General features: G+C 38.4%; 1 protein-coding gene across 6 annotated transcripts in view; it reads left to right on the top strand.

Annotated features, from left to right (window-relative positions):
• ECPAS (Ecm29 proteasome adaptor and scaffold) overlaps positions 1–15127 on the top strand; it is a 110365-nt gene that overhangs the window by 21743 nt on the left and 73495 nt on the right. For 5 of the 6 annotated variants that reach the window (XR_011465034.1, XM_070375116.1, XM_070375117.1 and 2 more), the window contains 2 exons: positions 3847–3977; positions 13304–13420. Coding sequence is in view for 4 of the 6 variants with exons in the window: in XM_070375116.1 (XP_070231217.1) it covers positions 3847–3977; positions 13304–13420 (248 nt within the window). In the remaining 2 variants the exon portion in view is untranslated. Of the gene's footprint in view, positions 1–3846; positions 3978–13301; positions 13421–15127 lie in introns of those variants that run through there. The other variant, XM_070375119.1, reaches the window with a different exon arrangement.

A 15127-nucleotide genomic window follows, 5' to 3' on the forward strand; every position in this document is an offset into this window, starting at 1 on the left:
TTTTTTTTTTTAGTGTAACTCTTGATATTAAAACCTGACCTGAATGGATGTGAGGTTCTTTATAATTGACTATCCCACATAGTAAGACATATCCATATGTCTTGCTGCAGAAATCTGAATGTATCTAATTATATGAACTGCCCTAGAACACACAATGTGCTTAGGGTTATTTGAAATAGAAAGCATATACACTTTATTTTAATTAAAAAAATCTGAAAAGTCCTGAGACGTGCATTACTCCATGTGTTTGTGTTAATTAAAAGGAAAAAAAAGGCAGATTGTAAAATGGTATATGTTATATTCCAGTTTTTACGTTAAAATAATGTTAGTGTATGAACAGGAAAAAACAATAGTTCAGAAGATATTCCCCACATTGAACAGTGATGATATGAGGGTATGGTGATGTCTTTAATGTACTCGTAAGTGAAATTAAGTCCGTATGGGTTTGAATAAGAGGAATAACATCACCGTTGATGAAACTTGCTCTTGCCTCTAGAATAATGTCTGTCATACCCCAGATGCTTTGGTGATGACCTGGAGGATCTCAATTCAAGGGTGAACTTGAACGTTAGATTCCTCTTGAATTTTCAGAATGTGTGGTTACACTTCTTGTTTCTGAATAGGCGCGTCTGGGGTGAGAGGCCCGCGGACTGTCACTTTCACGGGGCTCAGTGTCCAGGGTTGAGGTTCAGGTTCTCCTCCTCTTGTGCCTCTGACAACAGGATTCAGCCACCATCCTGTTGCCATGTTTCCCCCTTTTTTGTTGACTTTGTAGGTTGGAAAGGCCAGTGGCCGATTATATCTGCATTTTTATTTACATTTCTTTTCATAAAGTTGAACACAATTGATGATGGTTTGTTGAAAGTGCCGCTGTTACTCAGAATGATGCAGCAGTGTGACACTGACCTTCCCAAAGGGTGTGGAGGCATTGCCTGTTCCCTAAGGGTGCTCGACTTCTCTGACAAGGACCCCCATGTGATGTCTGATGCCCTCTCTTTCCATTCCCACATTCCCATCATCCGCAATTTTACTATGTTGGGATGTTATCTTTTCCTTTCTAGTGAGGGACAAAGTGTTCAGTGCTCTGCTGGGCATACAGGAGCAGCACTCAGATGATTGTATGAAAAATGGAAGGGACCAGATGTCACTTGATTTTTTTTTTTTTTTTTAAGCCTTTGGCACAGGTTCTGCAGATCAATTTCTTATGAGGAATCTAGCCCTGTCTTCTTCCACCAAACAATTTTAAGTTTCTGTAGCTAAAATCTGTAGTTTCCACTGCCTGAGATCTCTGAGGCGCTGAGGCAGGGCGGAGACGCCTTATCTCTAACTTCCACAGATACTGTGGATTGAATCCATTGTTCTTAAAAGCTACTTTTACAGCAGTGTTTCAACTGCTAGCAAATCGAAGCCTTTGGTCTGCTAATCTCAGAGTCAGCATGCGCGCCTCCCCTCCATTCCTTCCTTTACTATTTTAAAAGCTGAACTTGAGACTTTATTTGGATTTCACCAGTTTTTCCACTAATGTCCTCTTTCTGTTCTGGGATCCAGTCCAGTTTGCCACACTGCATTTAGCTGTCACGTCTCCCCAGACTCCTCTGGTCTGTGACAGTTTCTTAGTCTTTCTGTTCCACGATCTTGAAAATCTTGGGCAGTACTGGCCATGTATCCTGTAGGATGTATTTTGACTTGGTGTTGGTTTGTTTGTGTTACCCCATGTCTAGATGGAGGTCGTGAGTTTTCGGAAGGAATACCCCAGAGGTGAAATGCCCTTCTTGTCACATTTGGGAGCCTGATACCCGCCATGGCATCACCTGGTTAAAACAGTGTTTATCCAGTTGTACCACTGTGAAGTTAACGTCTTCCTCATTCTCTCTTCTATTCTTTGGAAGCAAGTCGCTAAATCTGGTCTACCCTACAGGGGTGATGGATAGAGGCAGGAATTAAGGTCTATCTCCTGTAGGGGAAAGTATCTACACATATATTCATTGAAATTCTGTAAGAAAGACTTGTCTCTTTTCCTCCATGCATTTAACCATTCAATCATTTATTTATATCACTGGGTCATGTAGATTTCTTTTATACTTTGGGTTAGAATCCAATACTGTGTTATTAGTTCCTCAATTTGTTCCAGCCTTGACTGTGATGGAGCTCTTTCAGGGTGGTTCTTGCATCCTTTTGACTCCTTCCAGGCCCCCTTTCCTATCTGGCCCCCTTTCTTTTCTGCAGGATGCTTCATGTCCACCTGGTTTTTTCCTCACCCTGGCCCTAGAGTCAGGCTCCTTTGCCTGGAGAATGTTTTTAAAGACTAAGATCTGGGTACTGGGTGTGCTTGTTGCTACTCGATTGTGCCAGGTTGTCATTGCCTCTAGGCTCCCCATGGAGATACATATCTACATATCTATATTTATGTATCTATATCTTTATGTGTATGTGCATGCATATATATATATGTCTTTCTCTGAAAATTATTATGGAAATTTCAAGTATACACTAAAGCACAAACTCTCAGTAGCTATCCCATAGCTTATACAGTTATCAACTAATGACCAATCTTGGTGTCATTTATATGGCTTCTCCCTGTAGCTCACCCCAGCATCCCCAATTATTTATTCATTTTAAAATGAGGACTTGAATGAAGCCATGACGATTTGTATTTATTTTTACTTTTTGAAATGATTATATGTATTTAAGGTGTTCAGCATGATAATTTGATATACATATACATAATGAAATGAATAGTTCAGTCAAGCCAATTAAAATATCTGTCTCACAGTCGCCTTCTTTTTTTGGTGAGGTGAGCATCTGAAATTCACCCTTTGAGCAGATTTCCAGCACATCCTTGATTATTTGGTGTAAATCTAAGTTGCTTTGTTATTTCATTTGTGGATATTTCAGTCTTTATCTCTGGAAGGAAAGAACTCTTTTACATTTTTAAAATTTTTAAATAACTCTTAAAGTTGAGGTATAGTAGATTCAGTAGAAAGTATGAAAATGTAGAGCTTGTGACTTTTTATAATATATATCTTTGTAATCACCACTCAGAATGTGAGATGCAGGACATTTTCAGCCCCTTAGAAGGCTCCCTAATCACTACTGATCATTTTTATAAGAACCTCTAAAAAAATAAACATAACCACAATACAATGATAACATCTAAAAAATGAACACTAATTAACAAAAGTCAAATATCCAGTCATTTGCCATTGGTAAATTCCCCTTTCCCCTCTCCCCTCCCCTGCAGTGTATTGACTGAACAGATGTAAACTTTGAGTGTGTTAGTTATTTATCCTGTAGTTTATCACAGACTGGGTTTTGCTGAAAGCATCCCTATGATGTTAAGATGTTTCTCAGTGGCTTTCTTGGTGGAAATTTATCTTTCATAGTCTGGTTGGCTAATTCTAGTAGTAGTGGGCAGTGATTCTGTCTTTGCAGAAATTTCATTAGTAAGATGGTTTCACCAAAGATCTATTACCCCTGGTATCTGATTAAAGTTCTCCTCCCTGGCTCTCTTGTCTAGAAGATTTCTTAAAAACTTTTGTATCTTTTCTGGTATCCATATCCTCTAGAAACACTGAATAGTTTTGTTAAGTAGGAGAGAAATTTAGCCTTGTTTTCTTCCCTTCTAGAGTTTAAATGACCAGGACAGTTCTAAGACAATATAATTAGCTAGTAAACTTTTTTAGTGTTGTTTCACAACGGGGCCAAAATCATCCATATCCAGGGCTAGCTATGGTTAAAGTTCTGACTAAAGGATCTGCATATAGAAAAAAGGATTAAGCAAGAAAAGTGATTAGTCTCAGTCCTGTATGATTTGCTAAGTTTTCCTTTTTTCTTTTTATGTTATAGATCAGCTTGAACGAGTCTTTTTACGACTTGGACATGCTGAAACAGATGAGCAGTTACAGAATATCATATCTAAATTCCTTCCTCCTGTTTTGCTCAAGCTGTCCAGCACCCAAGAAGGCGTGCGCAAAAAGGTAAGCATGCTGGGACTGTTGTGGGGAGTTAAATGGGGGAGTACATGGGTGTATTTTATGAAGTGGGTTTTCTGTTCCCATTATTGAAATCTAGCTTCATGAACCCAGTTAAGGCCTTTGACAAATGGACAGTAAGTCCATAACCTCCTTCCATGGTTTCAGAGTACCTTTTGAATGCTTAGTACAGCTACTTTTAGCTCCAGCTGTAAACTTGGCATCAGTGCTAGATGATAATAGTTGACATAATTGTTCTGGAATGTATGGAGGCCTGATCTAAAATCCATGCTCTTGAGTCCAGTATGAAAAGTGGTGGTTGTTCAGTTGCTAAGTTGTGTCCAACTCTGTGACCACGTGAACTGCAACATGCTAGCCTCCTCTGTTCTTTACTATCTCCTGGAGTTTGTTCAAATTCATGTCCGTTGAGTTGGTGATGTCTCTAACCATCTTATCCTCTGCTGCCCCCGCTTCTCCTTTTGCCTTCAGTCTTTCCCAGTATCAGGGTCTTTTCCAGTGAGTCAGCTCTTTGCATCAGGGGTGCAAAAATCTTCTTTAATCATTGGCTATGAATATGAGCTTAATTTAAAGGGATTACTGAGGCACCAGGGATTCCCTGGAGAAGGGAATGGCAACCCACTCCAGTATTCTTGCCTGGAGAATCCCATGGACAGAGGATTCAGGTGGGCTACAGTCCATGGGGTCACAAAGAGTCAGACATAACTGAGCAGCTAAGCATGACAATGAATATGAACTTAATTTAAGGTAAGCAAAAGAGATGTTTTTAAAAGCAAGGCAGTCTTGCATAGCTCCTGTTTTAGGATTTTTGTAAAGAACTATACTAAAAGTTGCATAACCGTGACATCAAGATGTTCTTTTTTAACCTAATGTTCTACAGGGAACATTTGGACTCTTCAGTTTAAAATAGTTCATTAGTCTTCCCGTGTATTTATACTAGACTTTCGGGTTTTTGAGCTATCATCAGATTTCATCCCTTGGGCCACTCTAATTGATTGGCAATGACCTTCCTGGAGGTCTGCCCTGAGAGGGATTTTGAGGCCTGGTTTGAATTCAGTGGAGAAATAGTATCTTTCAGAATGTCTGTTATGTTTACAGGAAGGAATAGGACATTCTTGTCATACATTAATATTTGACATGCCTGTTGTTAATGACTGCTTTGCTGAGATAGATATGTGTTTATGTCATTTTCCTATTTAAAACTCTGCTATGGCCTTTTCTTACCCTCAGAATAGCAAGGAATAAAAGGCCTTCATGCGTTGGTTTCTGTTTCTTTATTTAGTCTCATCACTCATTTGGCAAATATTTGCTGAGTACCTTTTATATGCCAGATGTTAGGAATACCTCGGTGAAGGAAAGAAACGTCTAGTTAGGGAGACCATTATTAAACCATCAGGCAAATAGTATAGAGTTAAAATTGCAGTCAGTGCTAAGATGGAAAAGGATCCTATGAAAGAATGTATTTGGGGACTTGATTTAAGTTAAATGTAGGGTGTAAGGGAGGCCTCTGTGATGTGTAGGAAATAGCCAGGCAGAGAAATGGGAGACCAGTAAGGGCAGAGAAGGCCCTGTGCAGAGATTTTGAGCTGGAACTGAGTGTAAGGCCAGCAGGGAGCTGAAGAGGGCCACAGTGCCGCACCCAGCGCATCAGAGGAAGGGGGATGGGAGGTCAGGCGTGGGGAGTCCGTCGCAGTTTGCCAAGGGTGTTGGTGACAGTGACACCATCACTCTGGCTGTGGCGTGGACAGAGACTTGCAGTGGAGACCAGGAGAGGAAACAGGAGGGAGTTTTTGCATTAGTCTAAGTTTCTAGGCTGAGTGTTTTCAGTAAGGTTTTTTTTTTTTTAACTTATTTACTTAGGATTTTTGCATTTCCTTGTGTTTTTATCTTTTATGGAAAATCATTTATCTCTAACCATCTATACATTTGGTTGTATATTAGTCACCTCTATCATACTATTTCTCTTAATATTCTGTAACCATTCAAGTGGAGAAATTCCATTCTTGTTTCTACTTTTTTTGTTACTACCAAACATTTTTTTTTTTTAAGGCTAGAGAACACCTTTTAAAAAGAATTTGCATTCTTTTTAAAAAATGTACTTGTTTATTTATTTGACTGCATCACATCTTCATTGGCATCGTGCAGGATCCTTCGTTGTGGCGCACAGACCCTTTCGTTGTGGCGCGCAGGCTCAGTGCCACGGCAGGCTGTCTCTAGTTGTGGTACCTGAGCCTAGTTGCTCTGTGGGATGCGGGATCTTCGTTCCCCAACCAGGAATTGAACCCTTGTCCTCTGCATTGTAGGGCAGATTTTTAACCAAGGACTACCAGGAGAGTCTCAAATTCTTCTGTTTGTATTCTAATTATTCCTTTTTTTGTTTTCCTTTAGTATATTTTTCTCACATAAGATTTCAGTTTATATAGTAATGATAAAGGTTATTATGTGCCAGGAAAAGTGCTAATAACTTAAATCCTCACAAGATTACGTGAGGTATAAATATAATTTTCATTTTATAGACTAAATTGAGACTTGGATGATTGTCATTTGTTTAAGGTCAGAGTAAAAAAAAAAAAAGAAACAGAACCAAAAACAGGTTTAGCTGAGGATTTCTTTTTGATTACTGTTTTGGTTGTACTCCTTGGGCTTCCCTGGTAGCTAAGCTGGTAAAGAATTTGCGTGCAATGCAGGAGACCCCAGTTCGATTCCTGGGTAGAGAAGATTCCCTGGAGATGGGAATAGGCTACCCACTCCAGTTTTCTTGGGCTTCCCTTGTGGCTCAGATGATAAAGAATCCATCTGCCTGCTTTGCGGGAGATCTGGGTTTGATCCCTGGGTTGGGAAGATCCCCTGGAGAAGGGAAAGACTACCTACTCCAGTATTCTGGCCTGGAGAATTTCATGACCAGAGTAGCCTGACTGGCTGTAGCATGGGTCGCCAAGAGTCAGACACAACTGAGCGACTTTCACTTTCACTTATACTCCATTGTTATACTGAGGGGCAGTATTAGGTTATTTTAATTTTGACTTAATAATTATAAGAATATTGTTTTTAGTTTCAAAATTTTGTAAAATTTGCATGGTTTTATTGCATTCTGATTGGAAACCACAGTGAGCAAATGCTCTAATCTTTTAAAGTATATAATTTCTGATGTTCATAAAAACTATTCATAAAATTGAGAAAAATAGTTCCTTTGTGTGGAATATGGGAGCTCCGTGTGTGGAGAGGCCACTCAACACTGTGCTCTCATTTCTCAAGAAGCCTGTCTTCTGGTCCTGTTGTAAACTGATAGTGAATTATAGTCTCCTACTACTGTTGTAAATATTCTGATTTTCTTTTTAATAATTTCACCTGGATGCCTTTTGGTGCACAAATTGAAGATCTTGTCTTTTTTAGTAATTTATAATATGTTACATACTTTTCTTATCTTTTAAATCCCACTTAAGATTTTTTTTTAACCCCAATATCTCTCATCTGAGATTAGTATTGTAACCAGTGTTTTCCTTCCATGTAGGTTTGATTGGTGAATCTTTGGCTCAGCTAACCAGTTTAACTTTATTTACTTTGGCTGCATCTCTTCATCAGTATAATTGACATGTCACTTTCTTTCTTGTTTTTTTTTTTGAGGTTTGGATTGAGGGCATTTTACGTCGGTTACTCTGGTTATTCACCTCGTTGATCCGTTCTCAGTCTCTCCATCCCTCCCTCTTCTCCTTCCTCACCGTCTCATCCTGCCACACATTTCCTGTGTAGGCCTTTGATCACCTGTATTCTGTTTGAATATAATGATTAATCAAGCCAATCTATCCACCTTCTTAACATTTCAGTCATTATTTGTATCTGAGTAAACAAAATGTTTTACTCAGTTACCAGCAAATACATTATTTTATCTTGATCAGATTTCTTCCCTCTCCCTCTACCCTTCTATTCCTTACTTCTTTAGAAAGCACTGAGGATCTGGTGAGCTGTTTTGTGGTTGGATTCTGTCTGAAACTTTGAATCACTTAACTATTGTTAGAATTCCAGGCAATATCTAAGCAATATCCGCCTTTTTTCTTCAGTTTACTTTTTACATTTGTTCTCTTATTGTTTCCCCACTCCTCACTGTGTATTCTCCAAGATATTTGTCAATAAAAATGTGTATGTTAAAGATCTTTTCCAAAGAAGGCATAGCTGCTTCTTTGTTTTTCAAGCTGTAGAATTCAGGAAAAAATATTTCATTTTTATATTTCATTGTGTAGCATGTCAGGTTTTAGAAACTTGCTAATTTGAAAAAGGACCTTTGGAGCTTTTTCCCTAGAAGTTTGCCTTTGATTTTCTTCTCATATTGCAAATAATGCTGACTTTGATCTATTGGTGAATTTTTCTAACCTTTTTACAAAAAGCTTGAAGGAAATATGTGAACATGTATTTACTTTGAGTGATGAGTAGTACAGGTGAGTTTTTGAAAACAACTTTGAATCCTGTGGAATATTATGCAGCTATTAACAAAGAATGAGTAAGGTCGAAATTAAGAAGCTTATATATTTTTAACTGGAAACAAAGTGGACTCTATGCTGATGTTAATGATATGTAGCTCATTTTTGTAAAAAGTAAAGATGTAAAATCTAAAGATGTAAATATGTTTGTAGAAGTTTATGTGACTGCAGAGAGAGATGTGAGGAAGAACACTAGACTGTTAACACTGGTGTCTTTGAGTGGCTGTGAATGGGCTAGGGAATAGGGATGATTACAGCTTTTTTTGATTTATTGTAATAAATGGGTTTTTCTATTATAATTTTAAAAAGCTGCAAAATAGAATAAAGTATACTGTGAACTTTGTTTTATATTATAAAATACTGATTTTATTTGCTTTTTTTTCATATCATTTCTGTTGATAAAGAGGTTTTGCTGTTAAGTGAGTGTGAAAACTTCTGGCCTAAGGGAAAAGAGATTTAAGAGCTGAGATACCTGTTTACATTCTAAGCAGTGTGCTAGACTCTGACATATCTTTTCATTTCATCCTCACAATGGCCTGTGAAGTGTTATCATTTGATTTCTGCGAATGAGGAAAAGTGGTTCTGAAAAAGATAATAATGCAAAGCATTAAGTGCCTATGTGATCATTGTCTCTCAGTTCATTACAACTTACTTAACGGCTCTGCAGGGTATAGATGCTCATGTTTTTCACATTTTATTGAGGAAAAAGCTGAGGCTCAGGGAAGCTAAATAATTAGCTTTGTGGCACATGGGATTTTATACCTGAGAGATGATCCCAAACTAAGTAATTTCTGCCAGGCTTTGCCTCCACTTGATGGCAAACATGTTCATTCTTTCTCTTACGTATGAAAGTGAATCAGTACATGAAGGGTCAGTGAATGAAAGTTGGGGGTGAGAGAATGACTGAGAGCAGTAACATAATTTGCCTGCATGTTGTTTTGACTCTGGGCTTCCCTAGTGGCTCAGCTGGTAAAGAATCTGCCTTCAGTGCGAGAGACCTGGGTTTGATCCCTGGGTTGGGAAGATCCCCTGGAGAAGGAAAAGGCTACCCACTCCAGTATTGTGACCTGGAGAATTCCATGCACTGTATAGTCCATGGAGTTGCAAACAGTCAGAGACGACTGAGCAACTTTCACTTTAACACCAGGTGGTGGAGGCTTGATGTATGTTTCCCTTTTATTTGTTTTGAAGTATTAGATACTTGGTCAGATTTTTAATTATTTTGAAATATGGCTATTTGGTCAGACTTCATGATTTGTACAGTCCTATGCTAATACTAATAGCTTTTGCAGATAGAACAGATATAATAATTAGACTTTTGATTATTATGTAATTGTTAATAAAGGATATAGATATTTGTCACAAATCTAGAATTCAGTTATAAACATTAGACCTCTTTTTTAATCATAAAAATAAGACTCATGTAAAAGCAGAGTATTTTTTAGTAAAAAGCTTATGTGTAAATAGTTTCAGCATGTAAAGTTTTATCATCAATAAAACTAGGAGTTGGTTCCCGACCAGGGATTGGATTTGGGCCATCTCAGTGAAAACTCCTAGTGAATTCCCCAGCAGGGAATTCACAGAGAAATAAGTTTTAGATTTCTACTGTCATATCATTAGAGTACATTTCCAGTTTTAAGGAAAATGAGATATGTTACGTAGAATTCTAGTTTACATAAAATTAAAATTAGAACTGACCACTGCTGGTGGGAGTGTCAATTAGTATAACCACTTTGGAAAACTGTTTGGAAATATTCTAAGGTTTATCATATGTATACTTCATGACCAGGCATTTCCAGTCCTGGGTTTATATACAATAAAAATGTATATACGTGTGCACCAAAAGACATAACTAAGAATGTTGATAGTAATTATTCCTAATGGTCCAAACTGGAAATAATCTAATATATATCATGATTGGAGGAGAATGGATAAATTCTTGTTTTCTTCCTAATAGAGCAGTGAAAGTCAGCCATTACTGTGAGCAACAACATGGATGAATATCAGATATAATACAGAATGAAAACACATGAGTTCATCCTGTTTTGTGTATATAAATTTAAATCTGGTATTAGAAGTCAGGAAGAGGCATTAGTGAGTTGGGTGCAGGAACTTTGTACTTCTGGTGTTGCAAAAATGTGTTTCCAAAATTGTGAAAATTTATTAAGCCATACACATTCTTAACTTTGCTCTTCAGCTATATGTTATACTTCCATTAAAAAGTTTACTAATGAACAAATGAATTTAAATGAATGAGTAATAACTGATAGAGATAAAATATTATACACCCATGGCTAATAATTCTGGAGGTTTACTGACAGAGGTTAACTGTTGTTGATTTTAGCTGGGGTAAGGACTGGTTCAGTGGATTTCCTGATTTTTATGAGTTTATAAAGGGTTCCAGGCGGTAGATAATCAAATTTGGAAAGTAAATCAATATTTAAGGTGATAATATTGCTAGAAGAAAATTAATTGACTTAAAATTTTAAAACTGTGATAAACAAGAGAGTGTGTAATTCTGGACACTGCTGTTTATCTCCATCAGTGATGATTTTCCGTCAGGTCCTTATAGGAATCAGCCTTGCTTAGATTGTCTGAGGAGGGCTGTTTCCTTTGGCCTGTCTCCTTCTGATTTTTTTCCGTGTCATCCAGCTGAATCACAAATCTGGATGGGCAGGAGGTTGGGTGAGGTAAGCATGGTAATGTAGAATTCTCGGTCTTTGCAAAGTACCAGGGTCCTGAGAGTGTCTCACAGTGACAGACACTTTAGATGCATTGAGCTCAACTGTCAGTGTGTCTGATTAGGTTAAAAATACGGATCCTGGAGTCAGATCTTGACGATGCCACTTGCTGTCGCAGTCAACTTCAGCAAGTTACTTCACTTCCTGAGCCTCTGCTTCTTCCTGGGTCAAAAGGGAGTGAAAACAGCGCCTCTTCCGGTTGTTTTGAGAATCAGATGAGACAGGACTGCAAACTGCTGTTCTGCATGGAAACTGCTTGATAAATGTCAGCTATTTTATGATTATTATTATCATATAATAATATGATAATTGTTTAACGAATATTATTAGATTTGTTATTCTTAAAATGCACTATTTCATGATTGCTGTAAATAACTGAACCTTCGCTGTGAACATCCTATAAGCTCTCCTTAATACTTGCTTTGAAGCTAGAGCTCAAATTTCAGAAATGATGGAGAATAGTGTAAGCCGTGTCCTCTGGAATAGTCTCACTTTAAATTCTTGAGTCTTTAGTTAAGGCTTTCTAAAAATCTTATATCTCAGTGCTCCTTTCCTAGTTAGATAAAGTGGTGTTATCCCACTTGATAGTTAAGACTGGGGTCGTTTGACATGAGCCTTTGTAGCTTCCTTTCTTGCTGTGAGAATCGTTGCTTGTTGACCTCGGTTTCTGCCATCTTTTCCCACTTAAGGGAGAGGAAGCTTGGTATTACTTACTTTAAACTCTTGAATAGAATCAGATGATCTTCAGAATAAAGCAAAAACTTCTCAGCATTTTACCCAAATCCTTTTATAATCTAAGCCCCACTTTTATCTTTTACGAGTCATACACAACTGAGCAACTGAGCTGAACTGAACTAAACTGATTCTGTGTTTCAGTCAGATGCAGTGCACCATGTTCGTTTAGACCTCTTATACCTACTTATAACTGATCTTCTGCTTGGAATTTCATCTGCTCTTTAGGACTTTGTTTCCTGTCACTTTCTCCTTGAAGTCCTTCTTGATCTTGGCAGACAAGTTTTCTTCTTGAAACTCACAGTACCTTGAACGTTTCTCTTTCTGTAGTACTCTTAGTCAGTCTATAGGGGCTGCTATAACAGTATGCTGCTGCTGCTGCTAAGTCGCTTCAGTCGTGTCCAACTCTGTGCAACCCCATAGACGGCAGCCCGCCAGGCTCCCCTGTCCCTGGTATTCTCCAGGCAAGAACTCTGGAGTGGGTTGCCATTTCCTTCTCCAATGCATGAAAGTGAAAAGTGAAAGTGAAGTCGCTCAGTTGTGTCCGACCCTCAGCGACCCCATGGACTGCAGCCTTCCAGGCTCCTCCATCCATGGGATTTTCCAGGCAAGAGTACTGGAGTGGGGTGCCATTGCCTTCTCCGGCTATAACAGTATACCACAGACTATATGACGTCAGTTCAGTTCAGTTGCTCAGTCGTGTCTGACTCTTTGCAACCCCATGAATTGCAGCACTCCAGGCCTCTCTGTCCATCACCAACTCCATAAATAGCATTTATTTCTGAGAGTTTTGGAGGCTGGAAGTCCATGATCAGAGTGCCAGCATGGTCAGGTTCTTCATCAGGAACTTTTCATGGTTTACACAGGGCTATCTTCTTGCTTTATCCTCAAATGACAGAGAAAGGGAGAACTCTTGATATCTTCATCCCCTTACAAGGGCATCCATCCCTTACATGTGAACTCTAGCCTCATTACCTCATCCAAACCTAATTGCCTCCAGATCACAGTGGGGATTAGGGCTTTGCTGTACGAATTTTGGGAGACACAGATATTCAGTCTGTAGCATGGCGTGTTGCAGTCATTTGCGCACCATCTTCTGGGGGACTGTGCCTCAGTATAGGCCTCTGTGGAATCTCAACTTGAATTAACTTGGAGGACATTGTGAAATACATTGCCTGGTAAAATTCTGGTGTGTGGATTCTTGGGGATAGCATTTTGGAACAAGATTCCAATATTCTATACTCCCTTTCTGGGATGCCAAATTTACATCCTTTACAAGAAAAAAGTAAAATAGGTAATACTTGAGAAGTGAATTTGTTTTTAAAATATGATCAAGAATTTCAGTTCCTGCCGTCCTCTATTGTAGGTAATGGAACTGTTGGTCCATCTGAATAAGCGCATAAAAAGCCGCCCCAAGATACAGCTCCCAGTAGAGACACTCTTGGTTCAGTACCAGGACCCTGCTGCAGTCTCCTTTGTCACAGTGAGTATTGTCTTGGACTATTTTCTGACTTGCAGTAAGTTTTCTTTCATAATGTTTAGTAGATGTTATCAGTATATTGGCCAGCCTAGAATTTCATCTTAGACTGTTTCTAAATAAAACACGAGATGGAGAATGGCGTTGAAACATGTAAAATATCATGTATGAAATGAGATGCCAGTCCAGGTTCAATGCATGATACTGGATGCTTGGGGCTAGTGCACTGGGATGATATGTCTAAAAGATTATGAGACATTGGTATAAATAGAAAGAGAAGGGTTATGTAGCATAGAATAAGCTAGTGCAGAGGGATGGTATGGGGAGGGAGGAGGGAGGAGGGTTCAGGATGGGGAACACATGTATACCTGTGGTGGATTCATTTTGATATTTGGCAAAACTAATACAATTATGTAAAGTTTAAAAATAAAATAAAATTAATTAAAAAAAAAAAAGAACAACAACAAAAAAAAACACGAGATGTTTTTCTTCAAATGGACACACTGTTTCTCCATTGAGTGTTGACCTGGAGGAAATGGTAGGAGTAGGTTAATGCATGGCCGTTTTACACAGGGTGAATGTTGGTGTAGTGATGTGTCAGGTATGTTGCTGTATAAAAGAATCATTGATTCTTAGTAAAAGATTATGAGACATTGGTATAAATAGAAAGAGAAGGGTTATGTAGCATAGAATAAGTAAAGGATGACAGAAGAAGAAAAAAAGGTAAAAAGACAGGAAGAGATAGGAAGGCTGAAATAAAAACAATATATTTGATATATATTATATATTTAGAAAGATACTCTTTTTAAAAGTGGAGTAAACTGGGGCTGGTAAGAAATATTCCTATTAAATGTTCTCCTCATGAAAATGAAATGTAAAAAATATTGATGCTATGTAATGGCAGATGATGTTCTTTTCCTGGTCCTTGTGGTTGTAGCATTGAGGCAGAATTCTGTTGGGTCTTATCTAACATCTGGATTCCAAACCTTTGAAGCCACCCGCTGGCCCAGGCTATCTTGTCTGTTCCTGCTGTTGGTATACAGCTCCATTATACATGTGTCTTCCTGTAAGCAAATAGGAACAGTGTGTGCCAGTACAACTGCCAAATAGGATGTCTTTAATGGAATGATTTTACGAAGTCTGTTCTAAAGTCCTTCAGAAAAGCAAATTTCTATCTTATGTGTAAATCTGGATATGCATTTATGGGTTTGCTTAAAATGAGGCATTCACATGGTTTGTAGTGATGCTTGCACACTGACCGCACACAGCTTCCCCTCGCTTCATCATACATCGGTCAGATGTTGGAGTGAGGAACCACAGTGCCACAATGTACTGAGGTTATTTTAGTAATTGACCAGCTGGGAAATGACAGCCTGGAACCTAACATGGGCCTCCTCTTAGCTTGAAAGGATTAATGTAACAAACTGGGAGATCTGATACTGGTGTGTAGTATGTCAGTTTAGGTAGGTCAAAGGATTACTTTTTTCTTTTCAGTCAAAAGTAACTGCACATGTGAGTACCTAATTCCCCACCCCCATACCTGTCCCCCACCCAGATTTATTGAAACATAGAATTGACAAATAGAATTGTATATGTTTAAGGCATATAGCAGAATAATTTGATGTATGTTTAAATGCGCTAGACTAGGTCTTGCTCCCTGCTGTGAAGCCCATCTTAAAGTAAGTATTTTGAGTAAGTGGGGCTGGAGTTCTT

This window comes from Bos mutus, chromosome 8, assembly GCF_027580195.1.
Source record: "Bos mutus isolate GX-2022 chromosome 8, NWIPB_WYAK_1.1, whole genome shotgun sequence".
NCBI lineage: Eukaryota > Metazoa > Chordata > Mammalia > Artiodactyla > Bovidae > Bos > Bos mutus.